Source organism: Muntiacus reevesi, chromosome 13 (assembly GCF_963930625.1).
Source record: "Muntiacus reevesi chromosome 13, mMunRee1.1, whole genome shotgun sequence".
NCBI lineage: Eukaryota > Metazoa > Chordata > Mammalia > Artiodactyla > Cervidae > Muntiacus > Muntiacus reevesi.
In genome coordinates, this window is record NC_089261.1 from 20,929,302 (window position 1) to 20,950,415 (window position 21,114).

General features: G+C 47.8%; 1 protein-coding gene across 15 annotated transcripts in view; it reads right to left on the reverse strand.

Annotated features, from left to right (window-relative positions):
• Positions 1 to 21,114, reverse strand: part of PITPNM2 (phosphatidylinositol transfer protein membrane associated 2) — a 157,242-nt gene that overhangs the window by 34,803 nt on the left and 101,325 nt on the right. For all 15 annotated transcript variants that reach the window (XM_065903847.1, XM_065903852.1, XM_065903849.1 and 12 more), the window contains one exon: positions 2,944 to 3,116. In XM_065903847.1, the coding sequence (XP_065759919.1) occupies positions 2,944 to 3,021 (78 nt within the window). In that variant the 5' untranslated portion in view covers positions 3,022 to 3,116. The remainder of the gene's footprint in view (positions 1 to 2,943; positions 3,117 to 21,114) is intronic.

Here is a 21,114-nt window from a genome sequence, read left to right on the forward strand (position 1 = left end):
CCGCTTCCGATCGCTTCCTCCCTTTGCTAGGCACCTCCTAGGATGGAAGGCACTCTCTCCGCCAGACAGACCAATTTTTCTTCTTCTTGAAACCTTGAACAACATGAATATTGAGTTTCGTTCAGGCAGGTGCGAGGCAGTGTGACACGTGAGCCCATCTTGTTCACAACCTCAGGGAGGAGGTGGCTTGTTCAGCAGGCAGGCCTCTTCCTAGCTGCCACCCCAGCTGGCAAGCAGGATCACTGGGCAATGGATGAATGGTCTTGCTCTTCTTTCCGCAGAAACACAGCTGCCTTCCTTGGTGGTCCACCCACCTCATAAAGCCCAGCTCAGAACGGAGACCCTCCCGGAGCACGGACCCCAAGCCCATGTGAGCACCTGGTTCCCGTGCCCCCAGCCCCACTGGTCTGGTTTCTATTCAGTGGGCTGCATACACATCCGTCTCCCTGCAGGCAATCCTGGAGCACAGAAAGCGCTTTTCATTCATCTCTGTAGCCCAACCCTCAGCCACAGCCGGGCACAGAAAAGTCTGGTGAATTTAACTTTTTAAAAATATATATATATTTACTCATTTATCTATTGGGCTGTGCCAGGTCTTAATTGTGGCATGTGGGTTCTGGTTCCCTGACCAGGGATGGGACCCAGGACCCCTGCATTGGGAGCACGGAGTCTTAGCCACTGGACCACCAGGGGAGTCCCTCAACTTAGCTTTTTAACAGCATTATTGAGGTATGACTGACATACAGTAAACCATATATATGTAAATGTACAGTCACTGAGCTGTGATGTGGGTCCACTCCCATAAAACTGCCACACGGTGGAGATAACGGGCATGTTCGTCACCCTCACAGTGGATGGAGCGCCCCCAGAACTTCAGGGACAGAGGCAGGTAAGATAAATTCCAGAGTGGGAGAGAGGGGACTGGCCTCAGGAGGCGGACGGTGTCTGTGAGGCTGGAGGAGGCAACACAGGAGGCTGGGAACGTTTCACATTAACTGGAGGTACAGGAAAGATGTTGAAAAACAAACAACTTGAAACAGTGGCTGCAGACAGATGGCAGGTGCTTGAGGAGCCCTGAGGCAGAGGTGGCTATATACTCAGAAAAGCCTGGGGTACCCTGGAAGCTGAAAGCCAGCCCCCGGGATCTTGATGTCTGCAGCCTCCCAGCAGAGCTGAGAGCCACCTGCTGTGGACCAGGGCTCCCTGCCGGCTCAAGGAGGAATGAAGAAGCCACAGGACACACAGATCCCCTGGCAGATCAGCTGGTCCTTGAGCAGGCAGAGCCATCTCCTGAGTGCCTGGCGCTGGGGGGCTGATGCTAGTCTCTCCTCTCCCCACTCTCTAGGAATAATTATGGGGTAAGTGGTTCAAGAGGGAATTGAGTGGCGCTTCTGAAGAGGCATGAAGCAAACAGCCCCCCAGAGAGGCTGGGTTTGCCTTCTGTTCTCTTCCTGGCCAAGCGTTCCATGCAGTGCTCTGGGTCAAACTCGGGATGGACATGGAGGCCTGCTGGGCTCCCCCTGCCCTGCCGTGATCCGGGCCTGTGTAGCCAGGGTGGTACTGAGGCACCCGTGTACCCTGGAGAGCCAGAGCCAGGTGGAAAGTAGGTTCATAATCAGGCTCCCAAGTGGGAGGAAGGCTGCCAGGCCAGGCAAAGGGCTGGGGCACCGAGAATGAGCGAGAGGCTGGCAGAGAAGCTGGGATGGGACCCCACCCTCCACTGAGCAGGACCCCAGCCAAGACCTCAAGGAGCAGGAGCTCTGGTTCCATCTGGCCCATAAGGACCCAATCCTGGGATTCCACATCCTGGGTTCCAGGTTACTCAGGCACTGAGTAGGGACCCCAGCAATGTCTGGGGTGGGGTGGTCATCTCTGGCTTTTCACAGGACCAATCATCCTCAAATCCATTTGTGTACATGCTAAGTCGTTTCAGTTGTGTCCAACTCTTTGCAACTCTGTGGACTATAGTCCTCCAGGCTCCTCTGTTCTTGGGATTCTCCAGGCAAGAATACTGGAGGGGGTTGCCATACCCTTTTCCATGGGATCTTTCCAACCTAGGGATGGAACAGGCATCTCTTAGGTCTCCTGCACTGGCATGTGGATTCTTTACCACTAGCGCCACCTGGGAAACCCCAAAGTCACCTGTGACTCTGTAAATTAGCCACTTAGCCTAGGGTAGAGAGGAAAGTGTGTACCTGGAGCCAGGAGGCAGGCTGTGTGCTCCTAGACAAGTCACTGAACTTCTCTGGGCCTCACACCTTCCTGTCTGTCAAATGGGTTGTTATGAACTGAATGTTTGTGTCTCCTGTCCGCCTAAATTCATATGTTGCAGCCCCAACCTCCAATGCAATGGTGCTGGGAGGTCAGGCCTTTGGGGGGTGTTTAGGTCATGAAGGTGTGGCCCTCACAATGGGATCAGTATAAAGAGGCCCCCCCACCCCATCCGCCCAAGGAGCTCTCTGGCTCTGTCCACTGTGTGAAGACACAGCGAGAAGGTGACCATCTGCAAGCCTGGAAGAGAGTCCTCACCAGACACTGAATCTGTCAGCACCTTGATCCTGGACTTTCCAGCCTCCGGCACTGTGAGAAATAAACGTCTGTTGTTTAAGCTGCCTCATCTGCAGCATTTTACAGCCCAAGCTGATGAAACGCAAGGATGATATCTGGACCAGTGAAAAGATGGGCGTTAAATACAAAGAGTGCTAGTCTTACGAGTGCTGTGAACGCTGTGCTGGTGAGACAACCCGAAAGCCACAGACACCTGCAGCGTGTTGCCTGTGCCTGGCTTCGTGCTTGGATGCCAGAGCTCCGGTGCGATTCAGACACGGACCGGGAGCCCACCAGACAGACACTGCTGTGACGGCCGCAGTGCCACCCCGCCCCCACATCGGGGCTGAGAGCTGCTGTGGGCACGGCAGGGCCCACCCCGGCCCCACCACCCACCTGTATCATGTACAGCTGGGCGATGCGGTACTCCTCCACGGTCATCGGCAGAGGAATCCGATATTCCTTTATAATCATCTTGGAGTCCAAGCCTTCCCGTCGATGGGGAACTGCGTGTTGGGACTTCTAGACGAGGTTCCTTAAATAACCATGACAAAATTCACCAAGGACCCCTGAGAGAGAAAGAGAGGACAGGAGAGTCACTTTCTGCAAAGGCTGGTGAGTACAGTGGCATAGGAAGGAACTAGCCTTGACCCCAGGTTAGAATTCTGACCTCAGTTTGGCCACAAGCCCATTCAGCGTGACCTTGAGCCCAATGTGTGACCTTGAGCAGGTTCCCTCAACCTCCCCAGCCTCCATTTTTCCTGTTGGCTCAGAAGCTCAGCCTGGTGGAAATAAAGGACTGTTCTCCTGCTAGTGACAGCCAGGCAACAAGAGGGCATCGCATCCCCTAAGAGTCAAGAGCATCGCGTTCCTGTTTTACTTGCAGGTCTAACAAGCAGCAGCCTCAGCTCTCCTGTGTTCTGGGGTGGCTGGAGGCAGGCATGGTGATAGCAGCAAGTGATGATGGCTGGCAAGAAGTCAGGACAGGGGCTTCCCTGCTGGTCCAGTGGTTAAGACTGTGCACTTCCAAAAAAAAAAAAAAAAGATTGTGCACTTCCCATGCAAGGGGCACAGGTTTGATCCCTGTGTAGGAAGCTAAGATCCTGCATGCTGCATGGCCAAAAATTTTTTAAAAAGGGTACAACTTGAAAATATAAATGAAATATAATACATAAATAAAACATAATAAAAAATACAAAGGAAAGACAAATGAAACTATGAAAAACAAATGTGAGAAATTTTAAAAACTGGTGGTCTGGGACCCTTCAGCATCAGGGCAATCGGTTCTGCTCCTGTCACTGGGCACAGATGGCAACACTACTTCCCAGCAGGAGATCTCGAGTTATCAAAGGAGGTGACCTTAAGTGTAGTTTCAGCTCAATCCACCACCCACTGCTTACTGATACCTACTCTACTGTTGACATTGGGCTAGGTCTTGGAGGTAGAAGAGGAAAGTAAGATACATGGTTGGGTCACACAGCATGTGAATTATGTATCAATAAAGCTCTTTAAAAACATAAGCAAGGGGCTTCCCCTGGCAATTCAGTGGTTATGACTCCGCCTTCCACTGCAAGGGGTGCAGGTTTGATCCCTGGCCTGAGAGTTAAGATCCCACCTGCCTAGTAGCCAAAACAACAAAATGTAAAATGGAAGCAATATTATAACAAATTCAATAGACTTCAAAAATGGTCCACATTAAAAAAAATTTTTTTAATTAAAAACTATAAGCAAGCAATGTATTCATAGCAGCTTGTATTTAACACGACAATATATTTGATGAAGACCTGCACCTAAAGGAATCATATTTTAAAAAACAAATGTAATGCTTGAAGGAAGCGTATCCTCAGTGATCTGAAAAATGAAATCACCCATCAGAGTCTATCCTCTAGATGGCGGGGGCTTCGCTGTAAATATATTTGGTAACCCCTAGAGAGATCAGATGGTATTAACTGGAAGCTGAGTGAAGGCTTCCAAGACAGGCAGTGGCAGAATCAGGATAGTACTTTAGAAGGATCACGCCGGGGACAGCAGTTGGTGAAGATTCACGGTGACTGGAGGCAGGGTGTCAGCTAAGTGATAAAAGTGAGGGACCGACGAGGCAGGCAGCTTCCCCAGGGCACCAAGTGTGTGAGGCCTGAGCATTGCACAGGCACTAATGCATTACTGGATAACTAACGAGACTGGGAAAAGCATATATACCAGAAATCCTGGGATGATCAGTATGTAAGATGGAAAAGAAATCCTTTACTAAACCACCTAACAGGAGAGCTGGAACTGGGGGGTGTATATAAACAGGCCAGAGGTGGCCCTGCATTATTAACCCAAAATGCCCCCCATGCTGTTAACTTCTTTACAGCAGGTAGGTCTATACTCTGCTCAGTCCCTCAGTCTTATCCGACTCTTTCTGACCCTGTGGACTGTGGCCCACCAGGCTCCTCTGTCCATGGGATTCTCCAGGCAACAACACTGGAGTGGGTTGCCATGCCCTCCTCCAGGCAATCTTCCCAACTCAGGAATCAAACTTGCGTCTCCTACACTGCCAGCACTGCAAGCAGATTCTTTACAAGTCAGACCAAGTGTCTGCTGGTTTGCTTCCTCTGGCCTGCTAGGCACCAGGGCAGGCTGTGGGGCTGGACTATGCATCTTCCTTCCATGTGAGTGTGCTCGGTCATGTTTGATTCTTTGCAACATTATAGACTGTAGCCCGCCAGGATCCTCTGTCCATAGGATTCTCCAGGTAAAAATACTGGAGTGGGTTGCCATGCCTTCCTCCAGGGGATCTTCCTGACCCAGGGATTGAACCTGCGTCTCCTGCAGCTCCTGCATTGCAGGCAGATTCTTTACCCTTGAGTCACTGAGGAAGCCCATTTAAGTGCATCGTAACTAACAATAGGGGAGAGGAATCAGAACTCTAAAAGTGACACAAAATGTGCGGGCAAGGACTTCCCTAGTGGTCCAGTGGTTAAGACTTCACCTTCCAATGCAGGGGGTGCGGGTTTGATCCCTAGTAGGGGAGTTAAGATCCCACATGCCTTTCTGCCAAAAAGCCAAAACATAAAACAGAGGCAATATTGTAACGAATTCAATAAAGATTTTTTCAAAAACTGGTCCACATTAAAAAAAAAAAGTCTACTTAAAAAATGTACCGGCAGTCACAGTGGAGCTCCACCCTGGGATCTAAGGTCATAACCTGACAACGCCTTTCTCAGCTGTGTGACCTGTGCCTCAGTCTCTACACATAATGGGGATAACACAACCTGCTGTCCAGAGTCATCATCAGGGTCACCGAAATAAGGGCAGGTGAAGTGCCCACATACTAGGGGGTATTCATCACTCAGGGGGGATTTGAGAAAGGCTTTACAGAATGTGGAGCTTTCAGACGACATGAGTTGGGCTTCCCTGGTCAGTGAGATTCTGTTCAACAGAGCAGGTGGGAGGAGGATGCTTTGGGAGAAAGAACAGCATGTGCAAAGGCCCTGGGGCAAGAACATGACACCCCATCTAAATGACCTCTCACTGGTGCACCCCCAGTATTGCCACACCATGTCCCTGGAGGATAGTACTGGGGCAGGGGTTGGGGTGCAAAGGCCACCGGCAGCCACGGTCCTCAGGGCAGGACGTGCTCAAGGCCGAGACGTGGCTGCTCCCTGAAGCCAGGCGTGGCAGCCCACTCACGTGCACATGGAGTCCAGTGTCAGGTTGAGCAGGAGCAGGGTGACAAGTGATCTGCCTTTGCTTCCAGGATGGCTTTCTCCCAGGGGAGGAAAGACACCCTGGCCAGATGGGGTGTGACCACAAAGCACACGTTTCTCAACCAGTCCTTCTAGACAGAAGTCAAGCTGTCCTTCCGAGCAACCCTGGAGAAGACCTGTGATCATCCACGACTGTCCGGGCTGATCTCTGGGAAGCTGTCGGTGCTCCGCCTGCCTCAGGTCACTCTGCCTCAGCTGGAGGAACAGCACTCAGGAGAGGGACATGGGCCATCTGGGGGTTTTCTTTCAAGGAGATCACTCTGAAGGGCCTGGCGGTCTCTTGCCTCGTCAGGTACTCGCATTTTATTTACTTAAAATCAGATCTGTTTCTTTCTACACCTACACTAGTCGGTTCAGACAACCATCCTGACTTCCTGTTGATGGAGGAGTAGGGGCACTTCCGTTCTCAAAATGACACAGAATGACTTAAGACACAGAAAAGTCACCACGGCCGTGAAATGAGGAAATGGTTGCACCCCCTAATCACAGTCCCTGAAGGACAACAGCCAGACACCATGAGGTTCGAGCTGTCAGCAAGGGACATGATGGGAGCTAACATGTGCCACCTCGGACCTCCAAACAAATAACATCACCTCCTGGAAGACACAGAACCATGGAGTCTGGGGCTGTGGATGCCCCCAGGGGAAGACAGCCATTGCCCCACATTTTGTTTTCTACTTAAAGTTTTTTAAAAGTTATTTTTATTTATTGTTAGGCTGTGGGCTTCCCTGGTAGCTCAGCTCGTAAAGAATTCACCTGCAATGCAGGAGACCCTGGTTTGATTCCTGGATTGGGAAGATAGGTTGGAGAAAGGATAAGCTACCCACTCCAGTATTCTTGGGCTTCCCCGGTGGCTCAGCTGGTAAAGAATCCGCCTGCAATGTGGGAGACCTGGGTTTGATTCATGGGTTGGGAAGATCCCCTGGAGAAGGGAATGGCTGCCCACTCCAGTATTCTGGCCTGGAGAATTCCAAGAACTGTATAGTCCATGGGGTCGCAAAGAGTCGGACATGACTGAGCAACTTTCACTTTCATTAGGCTGCACTGGGTCTTAGTTGCAGTATGCAGGTTTTCAACTGCAGCATGTGGGATCTTTGTTCCCTGATCAGAGATCAAACCCAGGCCCCTCACATTGGGAACATGGACTATTATTAACCTCTGGACCACCAGATAAGTCCCTTCTTTTCTATTTTTTTATTAAATTATTACATAGATCCAGAAACATGCACATAAGTACACATCGTCATATTTTCACAAACTGAACACACCTATATGACCAGAACCCAGGTCAAAAATCAGAAAGTTAACAACCCAGAGCCCCACCTTCAACCCACCAAGGCACAACCTCCCCAACCATGGACAACCACTGTCCTGCCTTTTGACTGTTTTGTATTTTGTACTAGGTTGAAGCCTGGGCTTCCCAGGTAGTGGTAAAGAATACGCCTGCCAGCACAGGAGATATAAGACACAGGTTCAATTCCTGGATCAGAAAGATCTCCTAGAGGAGGAAATGGCAACCCAGTCCAGTATCCTTGCCTGGAGAATCCCAAGGACAGAGGAGCCTGGCAGGCTACAGTCTGTGGGGTCTCAAAAGAGTCTGACATGACTGAAGAGATTTTGCATGCATGCAGTAGGTTGAAGCCTACAAATTGCCAATATCCAACTGTCTTTGACCCATCAAATAAGCAATTTCATATGAAATCATGCTGTAAGTGCACTTTTGATTCTAAGCTGCTTTTGAAACATCATGCTCCCAGGGTTCATCCAATTTGCTGCATGTGATTGTAGAGGGCTCAGTCTCATTGCTATCTAGCATTTCACTCTGTAGATATGCTATAATTGATTTAACTATTCCATCATTGATGGGCATTTGGGTAATTTTCAATTTGGAGTTTATTGGGAATAGGGCTGCTGTGAACAACTGAATACACTCACAGATGCAATTTTACATTATGGAATGGAAGGGGAGTAACAGTCGACAGGAAAATCACACCAATATGCCATTTCTATGTCAAAACTTAGTTTTCCAAGGAAAGGAATGAAGTGGGGCTTGGGAGGGAGGCGGGGCAGTGAGGGGATGGATAATAAGACAGAGAGTCAGAGACTTAGAGAGCTTTTTTAGGAAACACAACGACTGCATGAACCCCCAAACCTGAGAGAGTTGGAATCCCTGGGCACAGGATAAATAACAGCTCTGGGAGGGGAGTCTTCCAGACAATTAATCAGCCCAAAATGCAGCTGCAGACTGCCCTGGATTATTCCCTGCATTTCCTGCAAGCTGCTATTTAGAAGGTAGCTACAGAACAATAATCAGAAAGAAATTCACATAGGTTGTGTGCATCACAGGTGGGGGGTGGGAAATGAGAACATGCATTACAGGAGGAATCACCCAGAAAAGTGCAGTAAGATTTCAGAGAAACAGCTCTCCCTTGAGTCAGAGAAATTACAGATATAATCTCTTAGAAACAAATTGGGGCAGAAGAGTGGAAAAAAGTAAACAGAAATTTAAACAAAAAATTACTGGTAACAAAAGAAATGAAAGTTGAAAGGCTGGTTAGCAGAGTTCAGGGGAAAATGGAAAAGAAAAATAAATATATCACAGATAGTTTTTAGAGCCTTATCATAAGCAATGAATAAAGAGGCAAAACATAGTGTGAACAATTAGGGATGGTAGGCAGGCTTGAGAAACTGACAGACGATTAAGTGAAGACTAATAAAACAAAATGACAGGTACGGGAGGCAGAAGGAAATCCAACATATATATAATTGGTATGCTTCTCTGAGAAAATAGAATAATAGAATGGAAGTGGAGAAATATTCAAATATATAATGAAAAAATTCCCTGAAATAGAAAAGATTTGACTCAGCAGATTAACTGCCATTCTGTGGTCCAGGAAAACCTGATGGTATAACAAACATCAAGACATCCTTAAAAATGTGATTGAGCTTAAAGGATAAAGAACCATATAACTGGGGGGCATGGGGAGATGGGTTGAGGACAATCAAAGTCTTCCTCAGCAACACAATTTCAAAGCACAGTGGAGCAATATCTACAGAGTTCTAAGAGAAAGAAAATGTAAACCAGAATTTTTATACCCGGCTAAACTGTCCTTTAAGCATAAAGTGAATAGACATTCTGAAACATGAATTTAGGAGCTTAGACATCCATAAGGTGTCTTCAAAATTACCTGATACTAAAATCCAACCAAACTAAAGGTAAATAAAAGTAAGTTCATCACTGGAGAGATACTGGTGAATACTGTTATATTTTTAAAATCATGACAATTATGGTTACTGAATAAAACACAAAGACCTTGACATGGTATGTAAATGATATAACTGACAAAAATTGAGCGTGGAAGAACAGAAGTAGATGATAATTTCCTCAACGTCCATGGCACGGAAGTTGATTCATTATGCAGATTAAAAAACTAATGAGGAATGAATAGTTGGAGCACAGGAATTTTTAGAGCAGTAGAATTACTGGACATGATGCTACCATGCTGGATGCATATCATTATACAATTGTCAAAACTCATAGATTATACAACACAAAAAGAGTGACCCTTAATGGAAACTATGGACTTTGGGTGATAACAATATATCGATGTAGCGTCATCAGTTGTAATGTACCACTCCAGTGGGGGATGTTGATAATAGGGGAGATTGTGCTTGTGTAGGTGGAGGTGGGGAGTATATGGAGAATCTCTGTACCTTCCTCTCAATTTTGCTGTGAATTTAATACTTCCCTATAAAATAAATTTTATTATTTAAAAAATTAACAACCTTTTAAAGTTTTTCTCTCAGAAAGTAGATTAGAGGTTAGCAGGGGCAAGGGAGAAGAGGGGAATGGGGAGTCATTATTGAATGCTTACAGAGTTTCAATTTTGGTGATAAAAAAAATCCTGAAAATAGCAGTGGGGATAGTTGTACAACACTGTAAATGTACCAATACCACCCAATTTTACACTTATAAAGTGGTTAAAAAGGCAAATTTTGTTATATATAAATATATGTCAATTTTTAAAATTAATGTAACAGGCCCAAAACCATTGAATTGTACATTTTAAATGTGAATTGTATGGGATGTGAATTATATCTAACAAGCCTCTTAAGGGAATTCCTTTGTGGTCCAGTGGTTAAGACTCTGTGCTTCCACTGCAGGGGGCACAGGCACCATTCTTAATCAGGGAACCTACAAGCCTGGTGGTGCAGCCAAAATTAGTAATAATAATAAAGCTGTTAAGTTTGTTCCCTCTTTTCTCATCTTAACTCTGACCTGTTAGAAACTATTATCACTGATGATGAAGAAACGTTTTTCTGAAGTTTAACAAATACATGCAAATAGGTGATTTGTCATTTGTTAAATTCAATTAAAATTGAATTTGACTTTTATTTTTAAAATGCATGCAGAAGAACTTCCTTAGCAGTCGAGTGGTTAAGACCCTGCACTTCCCAAGTGGGGAACCCAGGTTCAACCCCTGGTTGGGGAACTAAGATCCCACACGCCGCACAGCACAGCCACAAAGGAAAAACAAACAAAATGCATAAATACATACAAAAGCATATTTTAGAACATTAAAATACTAGAGCATTTTTTAAAAAGCTTTTACTACTCTGTATATATCTGTATCATGCCATGTGTATCTGTATAGAACCTGGAAAAATGTTAGCGTTCACATGCTAAGTCACTTCAGTTGCGTCTGATTCTTTGCAACCCTGTGGATGATAGACCACCAGGCCCCTCTGTCCATGGGATTCTCCAAGCAAGAATATTGGAGTGGGTGGCCATGCTCTCCTCCAGGGGATCTTCCCAATCCAGGGATCAAACTCGAGTCTCTTTTGTCTCCTGCATTGGCAGGGTGGCTCTTTACCACTAGCACCACTTGGGAAGCCTTTATGCTGGAGAGGGTTATTGCAAATTGACGGAATTTTGGGCAACTTTTACTAGCACTTTTCTCTATCACTCACTTTTTCATGAGGCAGCCGCACAAGAGTGTGAGCAGTAAGTGTATAGCTGGCCAGAGAAGGTCATTCACGTAGTTGTGAAAATGATGGACTCTGAGTCAGTCAGACCTTCTGCCACCTCCCAGCAGTGACTGTGGAAAAACTGCTTAATCTCTTTGCTCTTTCATTTGATCTTCTACAAAATAAGAGGTGAGAATAGCACCTACCCCTTTGGGCTGTCTTGTGGATTAAATGAGATTGTGCCCATAAAACACTTTAGTCCAGTTCCAGCCAGCACTCAGCTTAGCAATTAGGAGGTGCTGCTGTGCTGAGCAAGGTCTGGAAGGCAGGTGCCTGGGGAACAGAGTCCGTAGGCTCCTGGCTGGGCTGCCAGGTGCAGGCACAGGTGCAGACACTACACCCACCAGCATTAGGGAAAGACAGCCCAGCACCTAGGACAAGTGTCCAAAGGACGAATGGCAGGTCCTGGCTGGCTTTGCAGGCAGAATGCAGACCTGGTTAGGGCACACAAGAGTCCCCTTGTCCTCTCTCCAGCTGAGTCTGGAGCCAGGGGTGGGACACAGACAGACCCCAGCCATCTAAAGAGAGAAGGCAGTGTGACTTGGCCTCCGCCTGTCCACAGTGCCTGCTCACCCAGCCCTGAACCCTCAGATGATCTCATTACACCCACTCCGGCTGCCTGGGCTCGGGAGGCAGACTCACATTTCATCTCCGTCCCCGCTGGAGTCGTGATGGGTTAGACAGAATTATATTTTACTGCCTTCCACAGGGCAGCTTTTGGGGCTAGAATAATGAGATGGAGGAAAGAAATATACAAGTCTGCAGAGGCTCCCCTGCGTGGGAAGTTAGGCGAGGAGTCTGTGTGACCGTCGCCCACAAACCACTACCCTCCCCCCAGCCTCTCTGCAAGAACAGTGACAGACCTCCTAGAGGGCCCCTCAGATGTGGCACCTCCTAGAGGGTCCCTCTAGAAAAGCCTTGGGTTTCCAGAATCCCTGTATTCATGACCCTAGAAAGGACCCCAGCCCCCTTGTTCATCAGGAAACAGCAGAAGGGCCAGGTGACGTCAGAGTGGGGGCCACGAGGGGTGGAACCAGCTCTGGTCAAGGTGCATGGCTCAGGTTGGGTCTTGCTGGGCCCAGAGCCCTGGCTTGGGCACTGGGGAGGGTAGGGGTGGGGGATGATCCTCCCCCTTTCAGATAGCCCATCCCATGAGAACTAACATGGGAAGACAGAGAAAAAGGGCCTGCAGTTGACTCAGGATATCTGATTCTGCCCAAGGACTTTTGGGCAGGACAGCTCTCAGGACCTTCCTAGCTGGGAGTTCAAAGGTCTCTGGGGACCCCGGTGTCGGGGGGGGGGCGTTATCAGCGAAGACTGGTGGATTATGAGGGTTTGGCTCAGAAGGGTGGGCAGCTAGGAAGATATGGCAGTGGCTCTGAGCGGAGGCCAGGGCGAGACACCCGGACGGGGAGAGGGAGCAAAAGAATTGAGTTTACAGAGAACCTAATCTGTTTTTCCATGATTACCCGGGGTTTGACGTCACAGATGGAATTTAGGAGTGAGGCTGTGCAGAGGCAGCGGAGGATGGAATCCATCCAAATACAATTCAGCTGCATTCTGGCCATTAGGTCTAGAAGTTCCTCCAAGCCAGGCCAGCGGAGCCTGCCTACACATTTGCAACAGAGGAGGGGATGGCTGGTGGGGATGGGAGGGGCCCTGGGCACATTGGGAACGAACTTTCTGGATCTCCTGGGTCTCTCTGCTGCTGTCTTTAGAGAGTTCCCTTCTTCTGCTCTCTGCTTCCCCAGCCTACGGGCCCCCAATCAGGGGCCAAAGTGGGTATATATTAAAAGAACTTCAGCTGCCCCCATGTGGGCAACTCCCTCCCTCCATACTTCCTCCTACCATCCAGATTCAGGGAAGGCAGGCTCCAGATTGAATGGGAGAAAGTGTAGAGGGGAAAGGGGCAGTGTCCCAGGGACCAGCTCACCAGGCCCTGGGTGGAGGGGATGGGGGGTGATGGGGGGAGAGTGTGATCACTCATTAGCTGCCTCTCTGTCCCCTGAGGGTAAAAGCAGGAGCAGACATATCCCCCCATGAACTTCTGAGTTGGAAGGAATGGCTCTAGAATTGCTCTTGCAATTCCTGCTCCCACAGTAGTCTCACCTTTATCTGTTAGACACTGGACTTCCTCCAAGGTTACCGGGAACAGTATAGGATCCCCCTGTTCCAGTCCAACCATCACTTTATAAATGGGGAGACTGAAGCCTGGATTTCACAGGTGTGAAGAGCTGGAGTTCACAGACCCCTTCCATGTCCTATAACCTTATGAGATGATGACATAGCACTCCCCAGCTTGAGTGCTGAAGGGGGCCCCATGGAGCCCCAAAGCCCTGAGCACCCCTGCAGTCACTGACATCCCAGAAAAGGCCACAAGTCTCCTCACTGTTTGCCTGCAGTGCCAACCTGGGGACGACTGCCAAGCCACTGCGGGACTCAGTCATCAGCCCTTCCCCCCGGGGACAGGGGCCACCTGGGGGCAGCTCGTGGTGCTCTGCAGGCTGGGCATGCTGGCTGGTGGGGGTGGGACCCTTGGGACGTGTGCGAGGCTTCTGCAGCATAATGTCTGTAACAGCCCAACTCGAGCAGCAGCCGGGGCTGAACAACGAGGACTTTTTATCACTATGGTGCAGACAGCAAAGCAGGTCCCCAGAGGGCTGGTGCCCTTCTCAAGGACAGCCACAACACCAAGGATGAGGGGCACCCCACTTTCCCCAATTTCATGACTCCTACTCCCTGCTAGCTCCAACCCTGCTTGTCGGGAAACAAAGAGAGGAGATGTGCAGGTGAGGAAATTCAAACTGAAGTCCCCCAGGGACCTTCTTGGGAGGGGTCCAGTGGTTAAGACTCCACGCTGTCCATGCAGAGGACACGGGTTTGATCCTTGGTCAGGGAACTAAGATTCCCTCGTGCTGTGGAGTGCAGCCAAAAAAGATTAAAAAAAAAAACACAAAACACCAAGACCCAGATCCTCCAAGATGAGCAAGAGCAGCACTAGCCAGAACTCACCCCGCCCCTCCTGCTGATCACCCTGTGGGGGCCCCGCTGGACACTGCCAGCAAGACCAGCACCCCGCTGGCTTCCCGGGGGCCACTCCCCCTATTAGCACTCGGCACAGCTCAAAGGAGTTGGGGCCGTTCACACAGGATGCCACTGGATGCTTAGAGGTCATAACAGAAACACACACCCAGAGGGACCTGGGCTGACAGTCTGGCTCCAAACTGTGGCTCGCCTGGGGGATGGCTCAGAGGTTCCGGCTCCTGGTGGCCTCCCCTGGGTGCTACCACTGCGGCACCCAGGTCACTTTCTTATGTCGGCAGTACCGACACCTGTTCACCTAAGCTCCTGCATCTGGGCCTCTGGGGAGTTCACTGGCCTTAAAGATGAGCACCCCTTGAGAGGAGAATGTCCCCCAGCTACTGGGTCAGAAGGAGGAGGAACCCACCAAACCAGATGCTAGGAGGTGGGAGCACCTCTAGGTTAGAGCGGGAGCCAGGAGCTCTGATTAAGTTGGTGTTCAGAACGCCATCCATCACAGGCTGGGGTTCTGTTGCAGGCCGTGCCCCAGGGCACCTCCGCTCATGAATCCCCCAGGAAACATAAGCTTCTGGGCAGCAGAATTAATAAGAAAAACCAGTAATGAGAGTCAGACCTGAGATTTTCACCCAAACTGGGACGACCCCTTATGTGACGATAACGGATGTGATAACAACATGAAAGAAACATCAGGCTCCCAGCACTGAGTGCTCACTTCTAGGACCAGCCTGGGCTCCAGGGTCTGGTGGACACCTCCGTGGACTCAGCACCTGGCAATCTTGCCCCAGTGATTCTGCTCCTACACCCACCCCAGCTATTTTATACCTTCTCCTCAACTGTTCTTTTCCTTTATTCCCTCAAATTCCCACCCTAGAATCCACTAATCCACCAGTACCTACTGCTCCTGCTATGAATACAAAGGAAGAGCATCGTGGCTTCCAAGAGAGGTCAACCTCTTGAGCACTGAGTCTCATCCTTGTCATTTAAGAACCTTCTTCTGGACTTCCCTGGTGGTCCAGCAGTTAAGAATCTGCCTGTCAATGCAGGGGACATGGATTCAATTCCAGGTTTGGGAAGATCCTACATGCTTCGGGGCAACTAAGCCTGTGCATCACAACTACAGAGTCTGTGCTCCAGAGCCCGAGAATCACAACTATTGAGCCCGTATGCCACAACTACTGAGCCAGCACTCTAGAGCTACCGTTCTCTGCAACAAGTCTCCCCGCAACTAGAGAAAGCCCTCCCACAGCAACAAAGACCCAGTGCAGTAGAAAGAATCTCTTCCTGATGGGCAGAACTGAATAGACATTTTTCTTATTTTTGGCCATGCTGCATGGCATGTGGGATCTTAGTTCCTCAACCAGGGATCAAACTTGTGTCTCCTGCAGTGGGAGCACAGGGTCCTAACCACTGGACCATCAGAGAACTCCATGAATAGACATTTTTCTAAAGAAGCCATACAGACGGCCAGCAGGCACACAAACATGCTCAACATCGATAATCATTTGGGAAATGAAAATCAAAGCCATCAAGAGCTATCACCTCTCGCCCGTCAGAATGGCTGTCATCAAAAAGACCACAAACAACAAATGCTGGAGAGAATGTGGAGAAAAGGGTACCCTTGAACACTGTTGGTGGGAATATAAATTGGTGCAGCCACTGTGTAAAACAATATGGAGTTTCCTCAAAAGACTAAAAATAGAATTACCATGTTGTTTTGTTGTTTAGTCACTCAGTCTGTCTGACTCTTTGCAACCCCATGGATTGTAGCCCATCAGGCTCCTCTATCCTTGGGATTTTCTAGGCAAGAATATTGGAGTGGGTTGCCGTTCCTTTCTCCAGAACTACCATACGATCCAACAATCCCACTCCTTGGTATAAATTTGAAGAAAATGAAGACATTATTTTGAAAAGATATGAACATTGCACCCCAATGTTCATAACAGCATTATTTACAATTGCCAAAATATGAAAGCAATCTAAGTGTCCACCAACAGATGAATGGATAAAGAAGCTGTGGTATACATGAAAGTGAAAGTCACTCAGTCATGTCTGACTCCTTTCGACCCAGTGGACTGCAGCCTGCCAGGCTCCTCTGTCCATGGAATTATCTAAGCAAGAATACTGGAGTAGTTGGCCCTTCCCTTCTCCAGGGTATCTTCCCAACCCAGAGATCGAACCCAGGTCTTCCACATTGCAAGCTGATTCCTTATGGTCTGATCTACTATATATACACACACAATAGAATACTACTCAGCAAATGAAATTTTGCCATTTGCAACAACGTGTGTTGACTTGGAAGGTATTATGCTGAGCAAAATAAGTCAGAGAAAGACAAATACTGTGTGTTGTCACTTATACGTGGAATCTAAAAAATAAAACTAATAAATGTAACAAAACAGACACAGAGAACAAACTAATGGATACCTGTGGGGAGGGGCAAGTTAGAAGTGGGGAATTAAAAGGTACAAACTAAGAAGCATAAAATAAATAAGATACAAGGGTATATCATACAGCACAGGGAATATAGCCAATATTTTATAATAACTTTAAACAGGGGGGGGGCATAAGTGTATAAAATACTGAATCACTATGTTGTACACCTGAAACCAATAAAGTGTTGTAAATCAACTGCACTTTAATTTAAAAAAATAAATGAAAATTAGAGAGCAGGGCTTCCCCGGTGGCTCAGTGGTAAAGAATACGCCTGCCAATGCAGAAGACACAAGTTTGATCCCTGGTCCGGGAAGAGCCCACATCTTAGAGCAACTAAGCTAGTGTGCCACAACTATTGAGCCTGTGCTCTGCAGCCCGGGAGCCACAACGACTGAGCTCAGGTGCTGCAACTACCGAAGCTCTCGCACCCTAGAGCCTGTGCTCCACAACAAGAGAAGCCTCTGCAGTGAGAAGCCAGCATACTGCAACGAAGAGTAGCCCCCATTCGAGGCAACTACAGAAAAGTCAGCACAGCAATGAAGACCCAGCACAGCCAAAAATAACTAAATAATAAAAGAATAAATAATTATTTAGAAATGTAAAGATCAGAAAAAAAGAACCTTCTCCTAAATTAACTCTCTCCTATCAGTTTCTGTCTGTCCACAACAGCCCCCTGTCCCATCAGCAGGCAAATGTGCTGGTAATAGGTCCCCTATTTACAAAAAACCCCTAATAGCTTTCATTCTTTTTTAAAAATGTTTTAAATTTATTTTAATTTATTTGGCTGCTCTGGGTCTTAGCTTCAGCACACAGGATATTTTAGTTGCAGCGTGAGAACTCTTAGTTGTGGCATGTGGGATCTAATTCCCCAACCAGGGATCAAACCCTCACCCCCTGCATTGAGAGTGTGGAATCTCAGCCACTGGTCCACCAGGGGAGTTCCTTGATGTCTTTTTTAAGCTAACACTTTTGAGATACAGTTGGCACATAAAAATCTGTTAGTTGCAGGTGTACAACACAAAGATTCGATCCCACAGCTCTCTACACCCTAGTTCCTCTTGGAACCATCCCATATCTCTGCTCCCCATTATAGCAAAAATCCTCTCCAGAGCTAGCTATTCCTGGGATTTCCACTCTCTCACCTCCTTTAAGCCCACTACATCCCCGAAACTGCATCAGTCAAAGCCATGACCAGGTGGCTAAACCGGTGGCCGACTCTCAGTCCTCATATTTCCACTCTTTGTTAATTCCTTGTTTAACACATACTGATGGAGCGTCCATGGCTTACAGGCAGGTAGCACAGACCCTGAATAGATTTCTGCCTGGAAAAGGTTCATTTCGCTCGGCCAACACACCCAACCAGCAAACCTCCAACTGGAGCCGACTGTGTGCAAGGTTCCAGCATCTAGGCTCTGAGCCAGCTTATTCAGGGCCTGTCAACCCTCAGCTGCAATTTATGAGTATTGTTGGTTTCAAAATAAATAAATAAATAAATAACTGGTGGTGTGCAGCCTGCACATAGCCCTGCCAGGCTGGCTTCAAACTGGGAGGGGTATCAACCCCATGTTGGGAGATTTAGGAGCCAGTGTCCCTGGTCCTACCCACTTAAGCCCATCTGACTCATGACAACCCAAGGCTCTAAGTCCCCACAGTATCTTCTTTTTTTTTTTTTTGAGCTTGGGTTTCTCTAACTGCCCCAAGTTGTGTAGAATCTTAGTTCCCTGACCAGGGATTGAACTCAACTCCCCTGTTTTAGAAGGCAGATTCTTAGCCACTGGAGTACTGGGGCAGCCCCCCCAACAGTGCCTGTTGCAAAAGCTACAGCCCAACGGGACCCAGGCCCAGTGCTTTCTAGTTGTTCCAGTGAGCATTAGAGCCCTCTAGCTCCAAGAAACTGCCCACAGTTGCCCATGATGCCTAAAACCGTGTTTCCCAGACTTGGCAATCCCAGGAACCAACTGAAATGTTCTTTGAAGACACAGATGCTGGAGCAACTGGGGGCTCAGAGGCTAAGCCCCACCCCCACCCCGGTTCATCATGGGCACCACAAGGAGGATGACGAGAAAATACAGTTCTGGGGCTTCCGTGGTGGTCCAGGAGTTAAGAATCCACCTTCCAATGCAGGGGACACAGGCGCCAATCCCTGGTCCAGAAGGATTCTACATGCCTGTGGCCAGAGGGCAACTAAGCCCACATGCCACAACTCGCACCCCAGAGCCTGTGCTCTACAAGAAGCGAAGCCAGCGCAATGAGCAGCCTGCGCACCGCAACTAGAGAGTAGCTCCCGCTCGCCGCAACAAAAGAAAGCCCGCGGGCGAGCAATGAAGACCCACAGCAGCCAAAAATAAATAAGAAATTAATTTAAAAACCCTCTTTAAAAGAAAGAAAATACAGTCCATTCCGTCCTGACTCTTTCGAAGACCCTACCAGGGCCCCATCATACCCCGCACCCCGACGTGTGGAAATCAAATTTTCTGCTTGGTCCCCTGGTGTATAAATTGCTTCAATCATTTTACACGTTCAGGCCACATGAATAAACTATGAGCTACTTAATCCTCATGACTGCCTTGAGTTAGATATATTACCCTCATTTATCTATTTGTTTTATTGAGGTGTAATTTGCATTGCATACAATTCAGTCTTTCAGAGTGCACAATTCAGTGAGTTTTGATGTATTATTTACAGAGTTGTGCAACCATCATCACTGTCTAATTCCAGAACATTTTTCATCCCCAAAGAAAACCCCACACTCATCATCACTCAGTCTCCATCCCCTCCTCACCTCCCCAGGGAACATTAATCTGCTTTTGGCTCCTATGGATTTGCCAGTTCTGGATATTTCATTTTATATGGAATCGTACAATAACCGTTGGTGTCTGGCTTCTTAAACTCAGCATCACGTCCTCAAGTTTCATCCACCTTGTAGCCTGTGTCAGTACCTCACTCCTTTTTGTGCAGAATAGCATTCTATTGCATGGCTATTATGCCCATATATATATATATATATATATATATATATATATATATATATATATATTCATTTATTTGGCTGCACCAGGTCTTAGTTGCAGCATTCAAGATCTTCTATCTTCATTACAGCATGCTGGATCTTCAGTTGCAGTATGTGAAATCTATTAGTTCCCTGACCAGTGATCAAACAGGGGCCCCCTGCATTGGGAGCTTGGAGTCTTACCCACTGGACTACCAGGGAAGTCCCTATTATACCCACTGTTAGAGCTGAAGAAGGGCTTCCCAGGTGGCGCTAGTGGTAAAGAACCTGCCTGCCAATGCAGTAGAGCTGAGAGATGAGAGTTCCATCCCTGGATCGGGAAGATCCCTGGAGGAGGGCATGGCAACCCACTCCAGTATTCTTGCCTGCAGAATTCCATGGGCAGAGGAGCCTGGGGGGCTATAGTCCATGGGGTCACAAAGAGTCGGGACATGACTGAGCCACTGAGCACGCACGCACACACACATAGCTGAGGAAAACCACGGCTCACTGTCATTAAGGTATCTTGTGCCTGGTTACTTGGTACACGTTGCACTCAGGTTTATCTATCTTTCTCTGCAGCCAGGATAGAAATAGCTTAAGAACTGAACAAATGTCTTCTAAATTTATATCAATTTATATAAATCTATCCCCCAAGTATAGAGAACCGCATTTTATGGTTTACAAATGCTTTTAGCTTCATACTCTCACTTCTGCAGCTCAGTCCTCCAAGGTGGAAAAGGCAAGTGTGCCCCAGTTTGGAAAGGAATCAAAATTTTAAGTGGTGTATTCAAGGCTAGAGATATTTACTGATGGGTTAGTAGTGACTGCATCCGAATCCAGATATACTGTGCGCAAACAGGTTTAATGTTTGCTTACAGCAAAAAAATGTTTGTTTAAAGCAAAAAAACTTTAATGCTTTTTTACAAAGGTGCATGACTTGGTGAAATCATTTTTGTCTTTTTCTTTTGGATTATTTTGTCATGAGGGCAAATCTTGGACCTGAGGGCCAACCCCATGTAGATTTTGCGCAAGAGTCGTTACTTGGCTTTATTTTAATGCTCCTGGCTGATCTTGGAAGTCGAGGCTGCTTTCTCTTTCCAAATACAGATTCCTTGGTTCCAGCCCCAAAATGCTGCACTACAGAGCGTGGAACCTGGGAATAAGTATTTTTAATAAGTTCCCTGTGTGGCTTGTAAGAACAGAAAAGCACCTAGAGGCTAAAATCTTAACTCCATAACCATGCAAGTCAAGTCCTTAAAATCAGGTCTCAATCAGTCCCTCCTACCTATCCTCCCAATAAGAAATCTGACACCGGGGCCC